A 13,824-nucleotide genomic window follows, 5' to 3' on the forward strand; every position below is an offset into this window, starting at 1 on the left:
TAGAGATTCTGTTTTCATTTGTTCTTTTTGGAGATAGAGATAGAACAGATCTAGTATGGGGACAGAGGTGTAATTCAGTTCTGAAATGTACTTTGTGTTAATGGAGCCCAGCATGGTTGTATGTTTGCAATGTAACGTTATTGTGTTTGTTAGTGTATCCAGAGTATTAACAGGTATTTTATTGTAGGTGTAGAGCCTATTGAAATTCATCCCGATGGCCTTTTATAAGCCTACCTTCTCTGAGGAGGCAATGAAGAGTGTGTTTTCAAGTGTAAATTGAGTAGCTGGCAGTGCTATTCATATATGGCAGACGGTAGTCTTTATTTAGAAGAAGTCATGAATATTTAGAAGAAATATATCAATCTGAGGGTCACATTAACAACCACACTACTGTGCCTTCTCTGAATTAGATATATATATATATGTATATGTGTGTGTATATATATATATATAAAATTCTCAAAGCAGAGCTACTCAGGGGCAGGGGAAGTATTTGGGGATTTTCAGTACTAGTGGTGCCAGGATCTGTTGTAGAACTGGTACAAGTTGGTCTGAACAAAAAATTTTAAGGTGATAATAGCAAATAATTGTGGGTAACTAGGAAAAGAAAAGGAGCCCTCCAGTTTAGATTATGTACATGTTACTTTAGTTGGTGTTTTTCAGTAAGTTTTATGCAAGTAAAACTTTAAGGCATGATTGTGGAAACTGGTTTGTATTTATAATCAAAATGAATTGAACTGCAAATGAGTGTTTATTTCTGGTTGAAGAAAATAGTTATGTAAATGTTAGATGATAATTTCAGAGCAGAAACAATGCAAGAAGAACTAGAAAAACTAAAGTGGCTTAAATATTTGAGGCTCAAAGGAATAATAGTAAATGGAGTATGTTAAGAGTTCAGTCTGTAAGGAGAATACCTATAGTTCTGCACAAATTGAATTAATATTTTCTCCCTTGATAAAGTTACTAAAAGTCAATAAAATGTATTTCTACTGGTGCAATGAGTCTAGAATTCAGAGTACCAATTTAAAAAAAATGTACCGAGTGTGTACAGCTTTTAAAAAGGTACTTGTAGTCAGAAAAATGGTTTTTGGTCATAATTTTAAAAACATCTATATCTCTATACAGCAAGTGTTTAGCTGTCTTAAATTTTTATCTCCCTAGTTTGTAGTTAAGGACACTGTTTTGACAAGGCCACTTCTATATGCTTAAGTGCAGCGTGATAGGGCTGACCCTATTAAATGATCATAGTTTTTCGCAGTCTGGTGATTAACAGGCTTTGAACTTTCCTGGCTTTCTTAATCCCTTTTAATCATTTAAACCTATTATTGTTTTGACTTCAATTTCAAAAGCCCTTTAAATCTGTCTTACAATATTAATAGCTGATTAAAGTCCTGATTTCAAACCATATTATCAGTGGGGCATCTTACCTTATTACTCTGAATAATTCAGAAACAACTAGGAAAATATTGATGAAGGGTGAAAGAAAAGAACATCAGAAAAACTGGACCTAGAAATTTTTATATTCAAAGTAGTGGTCACATCCATGCGTTAAGTGGGAGAGACAAAATCTATGCTTTAATTTATGACATGAATAACTGTATTTCTTTTTTCTTTGAGGTTTAGTAGTGTCATTTTAAGCTAATTCTGTGTTGACATTTAAAGCCATAATCCATTTTTCATCATAAGTAATGTGTTAAAAAAATTCTGCTAATATTTTTTGAATCCCTTTCACTCAGAAATTCCAACTTTTTTTTTTTCGGAAGAAGAGAGGTTTGTATAGGGAGTCATGCAGCCAAAAAAGACTCCAGTCATAATAGTGGAGAGGAACTGAGTAAAAAGGAAAACACTAGAAATTTGCTCCATGTGTTCTCCAAGGTGGTCCTTCATTCTCTCAGCTCTGACATATCTATTCCCATAGCAAGGATTAAAGTCTGGATTTTTTTTTTTAAATAAAGTGCCCAGTATCTGTGGTTTGAGTTGCAGTTAATTTTTTCCCTAAGCAGATGCTTTTGTTTAGTTAAGCAGTGCAATTCTCTGCCAGTCAATGTACATGCCCTTTCCCAAACTGAACTTGATTCTTTGTCATTGATAACTATAAAGTAATTTATTTCCTTTTAAATATGAAGTAATTGATTTTTTTCTGAAGTAATTTGTTTTCTGCATTGTATAGAATTTAAGGTTGAAGTATCTTAACCTTCTGCTGCTATTTTTTCAAGTCTCCTTCCCACTACCACTAGTGTGTGCTTTAATCCTGCCTACATTTCTTCTTCTGAAGCTGAACACTTTAGCTACAACTTTATTTGTTTGAAAATTTAAGAATATGAAATAATTAGTTAGGCTAACAGCTCACTCTGGAGTATTTTTGCTTATTTTTGTTTTGTTTGTTTGCTTGTTCCTATTTCTGGATTGTAGAAGTTCATTGCTGTCTTAAATGCTTGGTGTGAGTTGGAAGCTCAGGTTGAATTAGTTCCAATTCATAACACCCCATTTCCCCTCTCCCCAGATTACTACTCTATGCGATGCCTTTAACCCCACCCATATTTTTATGCTTTTAATTTACCTATTTGGCTTCAGATGTGTTAGTATTTTGAACTCTGTCTGCTACAATGCTCTGTTGTCATGACATACCTGTGCCAGTCTCCTGTCATCTGTGGATTTCATCAGTATCTTCTGTACTTAGGGCCAGATCACTCATGGATTTGTGGCATAGTGTTGGGTCTAGCACTGATCCATGTTGAAATCAGTCTGATTCACGCATTGTCTCACAGTTCTAATATTTTCCCAAAGATATGTCTGAAAGGTGTTTTAAGCAGTTTCCTCTTTTGTTGGTATAAATGGACCCTTGCAAAACCTTTTTCTGGAAGCATGCTTTCTTAGGGGTTGTATTGCTACTGTACAGTCTGTCTTTAATCTTTCAGTTTTTCAGGGATGGCAATCTGGCCTTTTATATTTGTCAACAAAGCAGTATCTACTCAGTAAGAAATTGTTCTAAAATGGTCTAACCTGTTACAAGATCATCCTTAAGTAACAGTGAATAATGATGAGCTGTCTCTGAACCCAGAAATTAGTGTAGGTCTCTGTTTTGCTGTCAACTTGAGGCCAGGAAGGAATGTGAAAAGATAGGGAGGACCAGCTGCCCTGGTATAGAATAGGAGAGAGGCTAAAGAGGGGAAGACACTTTGAGGGGATGGAGAGTGTGGTGCATTTCAGATGGTGAAACTAGGAGACTAAGCAACAGTGGAATCTACAGGGGGGAAAAAAAGTAAATGTATTAAACTGCTGGAGTAAAAACAGTGCAAGTCAGGCAAGACAGTGAGACTTTTCAGAATACGAATCAAAGGCCTTTACTGTTTGGGTCTGTCTTTTTTTTTAGTGGAGGGAAAAAACATGTCTTAAATATTTGGACTAAGGTCCTTGTATCTGCCAGTTACAGAAAACTTTAATTTGGTTTAGCTGCTTTCATCTGGTCCATGATGAATTGAGCTGCTAAACTTACGTACCAGGTGTGGTCTCGGTTGTGGAATTTTTTGTTTTTATCTGGATTTAGAAAATTCACAGCCCTAGAATCTGGTTTAGCAAGTTCAAAGTAATGATCCAGACTCGTACAAGTCATGATACTCACACTGTATTTGTGTGCGTGGGAAAGATTATTGGGCTAGTGGGAAGAGCAAGGCTACATTAGATGTAACTGAACTTTCTATGCAGCTATAGCCTTGTCAAAAATGCAGAAATACTTCAAATGCTATTTGACTACTGTAGGAAAAGCAGTTTCCTTACTGCTTTTTGATCTCTGTATAGATCAAGTCAGAAGAAATGGCATTAGCACTTACGGCAGCATTACTTATTCTGTCTGATAAATTGCAGATGGAACTTGAGAAACAGGCTGACCTTCTGTACCCATCCCCCATAAATCTGAGGCATTAGAAATATTTTGTGAGCTGGGCTCGCTGTGCACATTGGCTTGGAAATGCTCGTGAGGATGCCCTGTTGTAGCAGGTTCACACATGGCTGATGATCTCGTGCAATGTGAGAACTGCACAGAAATCAGTCAATATACTCTGAAAAAGGACATGTGAATACAATGTCCCAGAGATGCCTTGTTCTAGTTTTGACAAGATTAATAATTATGAAAAAGAAGAAAAAAAAGGACTGTGGTTCCTTTTTTTTTTAGCCTAGTGAAGGTAGCCTTAACATCACTTGGAAGTTGAAGTAACACAATTGCTGAATCATTCTTATGCAACCTTCTTTAAATTAATCTGAAATATAATAAGACTATAGGGAAATCCTTAAGGTTCCTTATGACTTCTTTGAAAATTTATGAAGAAATGCGTCTGCTGAGCTCTGTCTTAACAGGTATCTTCTTTTATTGATGAAGCATAGCCTAGTATAAATAAAATCTACTTGTCTGGTCCAGTTAATGCAGCCAATGGGTGTCAGGTGTCTGATGGAGAAATCACACTCTGTTCCTTTTTTTGATGACTTTTCTGCAAAGTTCAAAGAACACTTTGGAAATCTGCCCTTTCACGTATTGAATTTTTAATCAATCTGGGGAATACTTAAAGCAGTAAGTGCAGCAAAGCATGTCAAATACAATAAGCTTATGGAATAGCAAAGCCCAAGTGCGTTTAAAGGTGAGCAGGGTTAGTCAGAGCCATGTATTGAGGCAAGAAGTTTGTATTTATTTGTACATCAACCAAAGCAGAGCAATGTCTGTGCAGATATATATTTTGGGCTTCCTGGAATGCTTTACTGTCCCAGCTTTCTGTCATGGACATAGTTTAAATATAGGGGTTTTTTTGCTCACTACTCACATTGACGGTTAATGCTTAGAAAAATACTTATATCTCTAGTATCTTGTTCTTCACAAGTACTCTTGAAAATAGTGATCAGAATATTACTGTCATACATATGCAGTTTTTCATACATCCTGGTGTACATTTCATCTTGGCTTTTCTGGCCCAAGCAGCATATATATATATATATATGTGTATGTGTGCTGATTTTCATTTGGATATTTGTGCAATTATTACTTATTTTTTGTTTAGATTGGTGGATTCAACTAAAAAACTTTGAAAGTTGACTTAGTTTTAAAGCTATGAAGATATATTGCCTTTTTTTAAACTCTTTGCTCATCACTAGTTTCATTTTGGGCTTTTGGACAGGTGAATGTTACCATCTTTTCAGGAAGTTTTTGACAGACAAGATCTGAATTTTTTGTATGTTTGGAGTTTATCACCAGTGCATATTTCATGCAGGCTGTGTTTTCTTTTTAATTTGGTCAAGGCTTTGTGAAATTGGATGCTGCCTGAAAGGAACCATACTTTATGGCTGTTTGTTGCATTAAAAATATTTCTGTAAAAATGCTCTCTACTGTCTAAGTACATGAATTTTCATACTGTCTTGTATGAGAAGCTGGGAAATAAAAAATCCTGGAGTTGTGGGATTACTGTTTTAGAAGTATCATTAAAATACATTACAGAAGTTGAACTTGGAAGTTCTGGTATGCTTAAAAAATGAAAAACCGGCATATAATAAAAATGATACGTTTTGGCAGAAATTGAAATTGAGATGATAAACTTGCAGGTGAATGCTGGGCAAGTTCTTCAATGTGCATGAAGAAGTGAAGAATATAGCACCTTGTTTACCACTGTAACCAAATGGAATGTACTGGTCAGAGTTGTACTTCTAGCTGTTGGAATAGACCTCTTCCAAGTGGCCGTAGCATTTTTTTCAGAGTATATTTAGGTGTACCTAGAGCAAATTTATTCAACACCATGTCCTCAGAATGCCTGCAATAATGTTTTAGTCTGGGTCCCTTACTTTATTTCCAGGTTTGTGGAGAGGAAAAATATTTGAGATTTCTATAGCTGTGAATTTATAATTAGTTGTGCCTTTGTTTATTGATGAAATACAGGCACATGAGATTGATCATTTGTCCTGGTAAGTTACATGTGTAAACATGTCTTTTTGTAGTGTCAGAAAGAATACTGTCTGAAAGAATTCTCTTGACACTGGAAAATTTATTGTATAGCACTGTGAAACTTACAATTTAAACTGTCATTAGAGATGGATGATAGGTGCTAAGAGAAACTACAATTCTGTCTGTAGTTGGGACACTTAGCTTTAGAGTAGGGTATGTTGGAGTGGCCACATTACAATGACATCTAGAGGTTAAACCAGGTGCTATGGCTTAAGAAAGTTCCTGAGGAGCTGAGTTTGGGGAAGAAGCAGCTCTCAGAGCTGGCCCCTTGCCCCGTGCAGCGGGGCTGTCAGAAGCCATCACGGTGATGCTCGGAGGCCGGGTGCTGTACGGGCAGCGGCAGCTGCGCAGCCCCGTGCAGGGACAGCTGTGCGCTGGGTCAGCGCTGCAGCCCAGCCCTTTGCTGCCCAGCCCTTTGCTGCCCAGCCCTTTGCTGCCCAGCCCTTTGCTGCCCAGCTTCATGGACAGCTGCCTTTCTCTAGGCTATCTGGAACACTGGCTGCTCTTCCCATAGATTAAATGTTTGTGAAGGACAAATCAAAGGGCTTCAATGTATCATTTTTGAAAGGCGCTGCAGTGTGTTCTGGCACCTATATGGTCAGGCTGTAGACCCTTCTGCATGTTTTTACTCTTAAGCCTCCTTTTTTAAAATAGGACCTCAAGCAGTGATGAAGAGACTATTAATGTTTTGAAACTATCACAGTTTGCTACTGGATAGTTGAAAGAATAATAATTATTTTGTGTTCTACTTTGAATTGAACTTTTTGTTGAACTTTGAATTTTAGAATAGAAAAAAAGAAAGTTGTGATCACTCCTTTGCTTACTTCCATAGCATATACGGCTCTCTTCTACTCACTAGTTTAATATCGGGCAATTAAATACGTACACAATTGGTTGTTCTGGTTGCTTAGAGGGTTTAGATGTCCTTATTTTAAATTTTTTGATTGCTTATCTTTGGCTTCAGTTTTGCACTTAGTATTGTTAGCTCCTAAATGTTATTTAGAGAAGTTGTGACAAATCTAACCTTCATTAGTTAGGAAGACCCAACTGGTGTTTATCAATCTTGCCTATGAAGCACATGTTGGGAAAATATTACATAAGCTGCTCACTGTGCTAGTTGCACATTAAAATGTATTAAATAGTTCAGCAGCTGTGTATGAAATATGATATACGTCTTAATGCATAAAGTACTCATAAAAATTTGAACTCTTCAAGCATGTCCCTTTGTGGGAAATTTTCTTTGACAACTTTCTATCAAAGCAATGTCTTTAGGGATCAAGGAAGAATATTTTAAGAAAACTGTTTTCACAGTAATAAAAGGTGCTGGTGGTGAAAAAGATTGTGTAAGCTGAGGTTCACCAAAGGAAGCATTCTGCAAACCTTAGGGGTAGCAACTGTGTCCCTCCCAGCCCCTCTGTGGTATGTCAGTAACATAGCCCAAAATCACACATCTGTTGAACATCACTCCCCTTATGTAACATGATTTCTGTAGTAGCTGACTTACTAGGCTGAGTAAGACAGGTTTTATTTGTTTGAGTTTTTTCCCCTCTAAATAACTGTAGAGATAATACTGTGGTTAAAAAAAAGTGTAGTAACAAATATTCTGGAAGCTTTGAAAAGCTAAAGATAGATTTTGTTTCTCAGCAGAGAAAATTGTATACAATTGAAGCTGATGTAGTCTGACTGCTGGTAGAGGAAAAGCACACAGCTTAATTTTTAATGAAGAATGTCTGTGACTTTCTGTGGATATATTTGTTAATGGGTAAAATGATCTCCATTTGCAAAATGGATTGCATATTAGTGTATCTGTCTATGACAGATAAATCCTTTGGACATGGACCTGATTTAATTTTAAGTCAGATTGCAAGTTTCATAAGAAGAGATACTGTCCTTTGACTTCTGAAAGATGTTCCTTTTAGAATTTCCTGGTAACTCACTCTATTTTCTCTGATACATGAGTATTTGTTATCAGTGAAATTCATATTAAGATATGACAAATGGAGTTATCGGGGAGGTGTAGCAGCATTGTGAAGAGACTGGTATTGGGCTAGACCCTTTTTCATGTAAGAAAAAGAGCCTGATACTGTTGATTACAGAAAACATGAAGTTGGAAATAAATGTAAGATCATAAGAGTAAAAATTGGTGTCTTTAAAGACTGACAGGATGGTAAAGTATGAAGAAGACTGGGCAATTGAAACCAGTGACCTGAATCTGTACAGGAAACCCTGCCTACCCTGAGTCAAACGTGAGCCCTGCACTTGGAAGGAGAACATGGATGAACCACTGTATCCTGATTAGGAGTGTCTACACCAAGGATTTAGCAGCAAAGTGGATAAATGGATTCAAGTCAGCATGACACTGTAGCAAATAACCTGGGGAAGTCTCTGTGTTTGTAAACAATAAAAATCAGTCAGTGTCCTGTATGTCTGAGTGCAGTGAGCACTAGTGAGCGTGAAGGTGTCCAGCATTGGTCCAGTGTGACGGTGTTCACAGGGGTCTTATGTTGGAGGAAGAGACGGAGATCTGACTCTGTATTTCAGAAAGCTTGATTTATTATTTTATGATATATATTACATTAAAACTATACTAAAAGAATGGAAGAAAAGGTTTCATCTCAGAAGGCTTGCTAAGCTAAGAATAGAAAGGAAAGAATGATAACAAAGGTTTGTGGCTCAGACAGAAAGTCTGAGCCAGCTGGGCTGTGATTGGCCATTAATTATAAACATCCAAGATAGGCCAATCAAAGATCCACCTTTTGCATTTCACAGCAGCAGATAATCATTGTTCATATTTTGTTCCTGAGGCCTCTCAGCTTCTCAGGAGGAAAAAATCCTAAGGAAAGGGGTTTTTAATGAAAAGATGTCTGCGACAGTCCAGCATTGCATTTTCAATGGATGCTGAAAATAGGAGTTTCAGAGAGTATCATCAGAAAATGCTGTAAGGAATAGAGAAAGGATATTGTACCTATTTGTTATAAACAAAAATAATTTTGCAAGATAGATTGAGTGTAGTTGTTGGTGACCAGAATCTTCCCTCAGGAGGAATAACTTACGGTTCTGCAGCTGTGTAGAGCAAGGAACAAACACAGAGGACAAAGGGACAGTGGGAACATTCAGCAGTGTGAGCAGATAGCTGCTTGCAGAGTTGTCCAATGGACACTTGACTTCTAGCTCCTTACATTATGAATGATTGTCTTACAAACCAATCCACCAAAAACCCCACCAAATGCAAGAGAAAAAACCCAAACCCTACAGAATACTACAGCAATTTATTTTGAGATTTCAGAAGATTTGACTCTGATGCAGAACAAAAGTGAGGTCACCCCTTAAAGGTTTTGCACAGTGAGTGACAGTGCAGGCTGCAGCATGGCTGGCAGTAGACTGTCCTGGCAGAGACTGCATTCTTTTCCCTCTGATCAGGCAGTGTTGGCAACCTATTCTGTTAAATCAGCTATTAGGTTAAGCTAGCAAAGAAAGTTTGTTTCTCTCAAGCACTCACTTTTATCAGAAGTTGCTTGTATGGGCTGCAGAAGTTTCCCTAAATAGCCTGTTGTTAAAGTATATTTTTTTCTACAGAATTATTTTGGTATTTATTTTAATAGTTTTATTTGGTACAGGGAGAAACACTACAGCCACATTTAGTGTTTCTATTGTCTGTAATCTTCCCTTTCATGTTTTGGCAGATTCAAATTATAAGATTAATGTGTGGTTCATGGTATGAAATGCAGTGATTTTTGGTAGATAGTGTCAGCCAAAGTGTCCAGTGGAGTTTGAAGCCAACACATAAAGCAAAATTTTGTGTGATGTTAAGTTTACTTTGATAAACATGTTATAAGTTTTTAGAAAATTTTGTGACTGTCTTTGCAATACCTGTATCTGAATCAGCAAACACATAGTTTAATAATTTGAAACTGTAAAACTTCATTTTATGGCCATATTCTCATGTGAGTAACTGCTTTGTGTTTTTTCTCTTTTTTTTTTCCCCCCAAGGTATGGGCTGAAGCCAAATGACCAAATTTTGGCAGAGGAGAAGCACAAAGAACTGTAAGCTTTTTTTGTGATGATATACATGCGTGTTACCTATATACTTTTTAATGTATATACATGTCTTATTGTTAAATACCTGAAGCAAAAATATTAGCTTTTGCTCTTTAGTATTGTCTGCTGTAAATTGCAAAGCTTGTCTTAAGACTAATTGTTACAAAAAGAGGTTTTAAAATCTTTTTTCATTAATTTCTTTTAAAAATTCTTTAATTAACTGCAGTTGGTACTAATGCAATTTAAATGCACCATTTAAATGTTCATCCTAAACGCCTATGTTAATTTCTAAATTAGATACAGATTTCTAGGATTAATTTCACATTTCTTGCTTTCAGGGTAGAGATACTGGGGAATTTGGTCCATTTTGTGTTCATCTACATGCTTAGATATAAAAATAACACCCCTTTTTTTTCCTTACTATTTTAAACTTTAGGCTCTTGCACATAACTGTTTGTTTCCATTACTACCTTAGCATTATTTTGCATTATTTTGCATTTTTCATGATACACCAGAAGACTTATGGAGTTTATCCTCGTGTAAGGTAATGTACCTGGTTTCAGATGAATTCACATCTATAAGTGTCAAGTTTTCCCATATTAAATTTTGGATGTTTTTAGAAAGAACAAAGATTTCAAACAATAAAAATGTATTCTGGTAACAAGGATCTAATTCCTCTGGAAAATATTTTTTTTCCAAAAGTTTTAGTGATTTAATTATTAACCAAATGTCCCATGTTCTTTTAGAAGATGGAAAAAGATATTTAACTTGAGTTAGTACATCATGGTAATGTACCTGTGACATTGAAACTGCTCGAGCTCCAGCCAAGAGACAGGCAACATGAGTTTCCTTTGATGAATGATAAGATTGGTTTTATGCAGAGCACACTCTCTAGTGATAGAACACTTATGGACAGCATAGCTTTGATTAACCCATTAACTCCTTTTGGATGCTATGAACTACAAGTGTTAAAAGTACTGCAGAGAAAATGCAGAGGGGTTAAACACAAGGTAAATCACATGCAGGTCTGTATTTTGGACAGTACAAGTTGTACTGTGTACACAAGCTTTATTTGTTCAATAGATACTGATTAAACTGAGCCTTTTGATGTGAGTTATTTCATTTGAAGTATTTATCTTTTAGCTTTTTATTATAGGTATATTGCATATCAGTAACAAACATGGAAAATTGCATGTTTGTTACTGATATGTTTACAGCATAGTCACTTCTTAAATGGAGGATTGAACTAATTTTATTAAACTAGTTATTAAACTAGTTATTTATTAGATTTTGTTGAATACAGAAAGTTCAGTAAAACTCAAGATTTACATGGATCAGCTGCAACAGAAGCCCTTCTTTAGTGTTTTGTTGTACACACTGCATTAGCTCCTGGGATTATTTATATGTTGGTGGGTATAATGAAAGAGGTTGAACATGCTTTTGCCACTGATCTTGTCATCTTGAATGTCACTGGATACTTGACCAGGGAAAAACTCCTGGAGGTCAGTGTCACGTTGTTTTCAGGAGAGACCTTTGGAACATTTCTAATGCTGTGTACTCTTCTCCTTGGACATGTGAACACAACAGATTGCACATTGTTGAACTTCAGAGCACTTTTAGCCCTTCAAGCTAAATTCTCTGATTTAACTTATAGATGAGTTGTTAGGTACTTAATTAACCCTTTTCTGATGTTTAAGTAGACCTTCATATTTTAAAGAAGTGCCAGTTCTAAGAAACATGAAAGACCACTTAACACTAGGGTAACTGTTGATGAAGTGATTATAAACTTATTTTTAGGTACTGTGCCCTTATAATTAAGGTATTCTCCTGACCCTATTGTAATGTTTTAAAGTCAAATACAAAGTTAGTTTCTACATATTACTGTTCAGTTATAAAATCCTCCTACTTGAAATAATTTATCTTTCAGTCTTTGAAATGTCAGAAGATTTTATATTGTCTTCCCTAGTAGTAAAGTAGATTTCTTTTGGCATTCTTCATCTAAAATCCATCATGGTGATTTATCTGACTGTCAAATGTCCTTCAGTTTCTCAGAGATACTTCAGTATAGGTGTTGTTCATAAAAATGTAAATTTTGTTCAGTAATGAATTCCTGACCTCCAAAGGTAGCTAAGCCTGCTACCCTGACTTGGCTTGATCCTTTAGTCCTTGAGTCTTAGTTATCTACAGAGAGAAGTACAGCCACTAAGAGTGGCGTTGGTTTACAGGCATGGCATCGTGCTTAACTTCTATTTTAAGCACTAAGGTATGAAAGATCACCTTTTTCCCTCCCTGCTTACAATGCACTTCAACTGTAGCAGTCTTCTAAATTTGTCTTTTCATTTTGTGTACACTTCTTTTGTTTAACAGCAATTTATTAGCACTAAAGCTGTTAAGTTTGGGCATATATGCGTTCTTTTCAGAATTTAGTTGGAAATATCTACTCCTTCCCCACCCCAATCAATTTTTGAATATACCTTGTGAAGGGTGGAGGGTACTGTCCCACAGCTCAACCTGATTCCATTCAAATTAGCAGATTAGTTAAAGCCATCAGCACTGGTGGTGATCAAGCCAAGCCATGCCCATGTTGTAGGGAACCAGATGAGCAACGCACTTGTTCTCAGAGGGGAGTCTGCTGTTCTGCAGAGGGAATAACAAAGGTGGTATCTTCTGTGTGCATTGGTGTTTTACAAGGGAAGTATTGAGCATTTGTGGCTCAAGCAATGTCCTGCGGATGTTTCCCACCTTCCCTAACCCAGCTAATTCCCCTCAACTCCGAGTCCTGCAGGATTGCTGCGGAAACTTGGACGTAATAAGGTGAGGCCTTAATGTTGCATATATTGTTTCTCCTTCTGAGAAAAATAAAAAAATGTAAACTCTGAGACAAACAAAAATATTTTTCCTGACCCTTTGTATAGTTCTTTTACAGGAGTTGTTTCTATTTTTATTTCTCAGAATTGGCCTGATTGGCTTTAACTGAAGGTCATATTAGCAAGTATAGACTTGTGTATGCTGTTGCCTAGACTGATTTTTCTTTTTTTTACTAAGGTTCCACATCAAAGTTTTTTAGGAGAATAAATTTAGGCTAGGTGCAGCCAGCGCTGGGGTGTGATGGAAGTTGTCTTGATATTAAAGTAGGAATACTTTAATACAGAGTTCATCTTCACCATGTAGAGTAAGTGTTGACAGAGGAGTTGGAATTTCTTACTAATATTTTCTTTTACTAAACTAGGGGCTGTAAGCCAAATTTTGGTAGCTCGACTAGCTTGTATGAATACAGGTGACTGAAATACAGTCACTGTGAGTTTTAAAAACATTGTTTGGAATTCAGTAGTACCACTGAGTCTGTAAGCAATGCTTCAAAACACTTCTTTTAGTGCAGCTTTGACTGACTCCTTGTTGAACAGTTTTATAAACTTTTGCTTAAGCAGTTTTGGCTGTAATGGGACACTTTTGAAAATTAGTTGAAAGAGAGAGTAAGAAATGTGGAATCCTCATTGTGTTTCTCATTTTTTAAGCTTTCTTTTTCAAAGATCAAGACCATGAAGTGTGGAAGAGGAAGAAGATAAATATCAGCTTTCTTTCTCTTCAGTCAGTTTTTGATGTATTGGTCAGAAGGGAAAGAGCAGATGTCTTGCTCTGCTGCAAGTTGGCTGAGGGGGATTCATTTAGCTGAGAGGGATTTCATTCTCACCTGCATGCTTGCTATTTTTCACAGTGAAGCTGAACAAGGGAGAGAGGGACTCAACCTGTTTGGGTGACTGATGGAGTTTTGATTTACCTGTAACATCTGGCAGGAGGTGGTGTGT

General features: G+C 36.5%; 1 protein-coding gene across 2 annotated transcripts in view; it reads left to right on the top strand.

The window, feature by feature from the left end:
- The window catches only part of ADK (adenosine kinase), a 268,379-nt gene that overhangs the window by 24,994 nt on the left and 229,561 nt on the right, over nt 1–13,824 (top strand). For both annotated transcript variants that reach the window (XM_054637303.2, XM_054637304.2), the window contains exon 3: nt 9,971–10,024. In XM_054637303.2, coding sequence (XP_054493278.1) covers nt 9,971–10,024 — 54 coding nt within the window. The remainder of the gene's footprint in view (nt 1–9,970; nt 10,025–13,824) is intronic.

Source organism: Agelaius phoeniceus, chromosome 9 (assembly GCF_051311805.1).
Source record: "Agelaius phoeniceus isolate bAgePho1 chromosome 9, bAgePho1.hap1, whole genome shotgun sequence".
NCBI classification, from domain to species: domain Eukaryota; kingdom Metazoa; phylum Chordata; class Aves; order Passeriformes; family Icteridae; genus Agelaius; species Agelaius phoeniceus.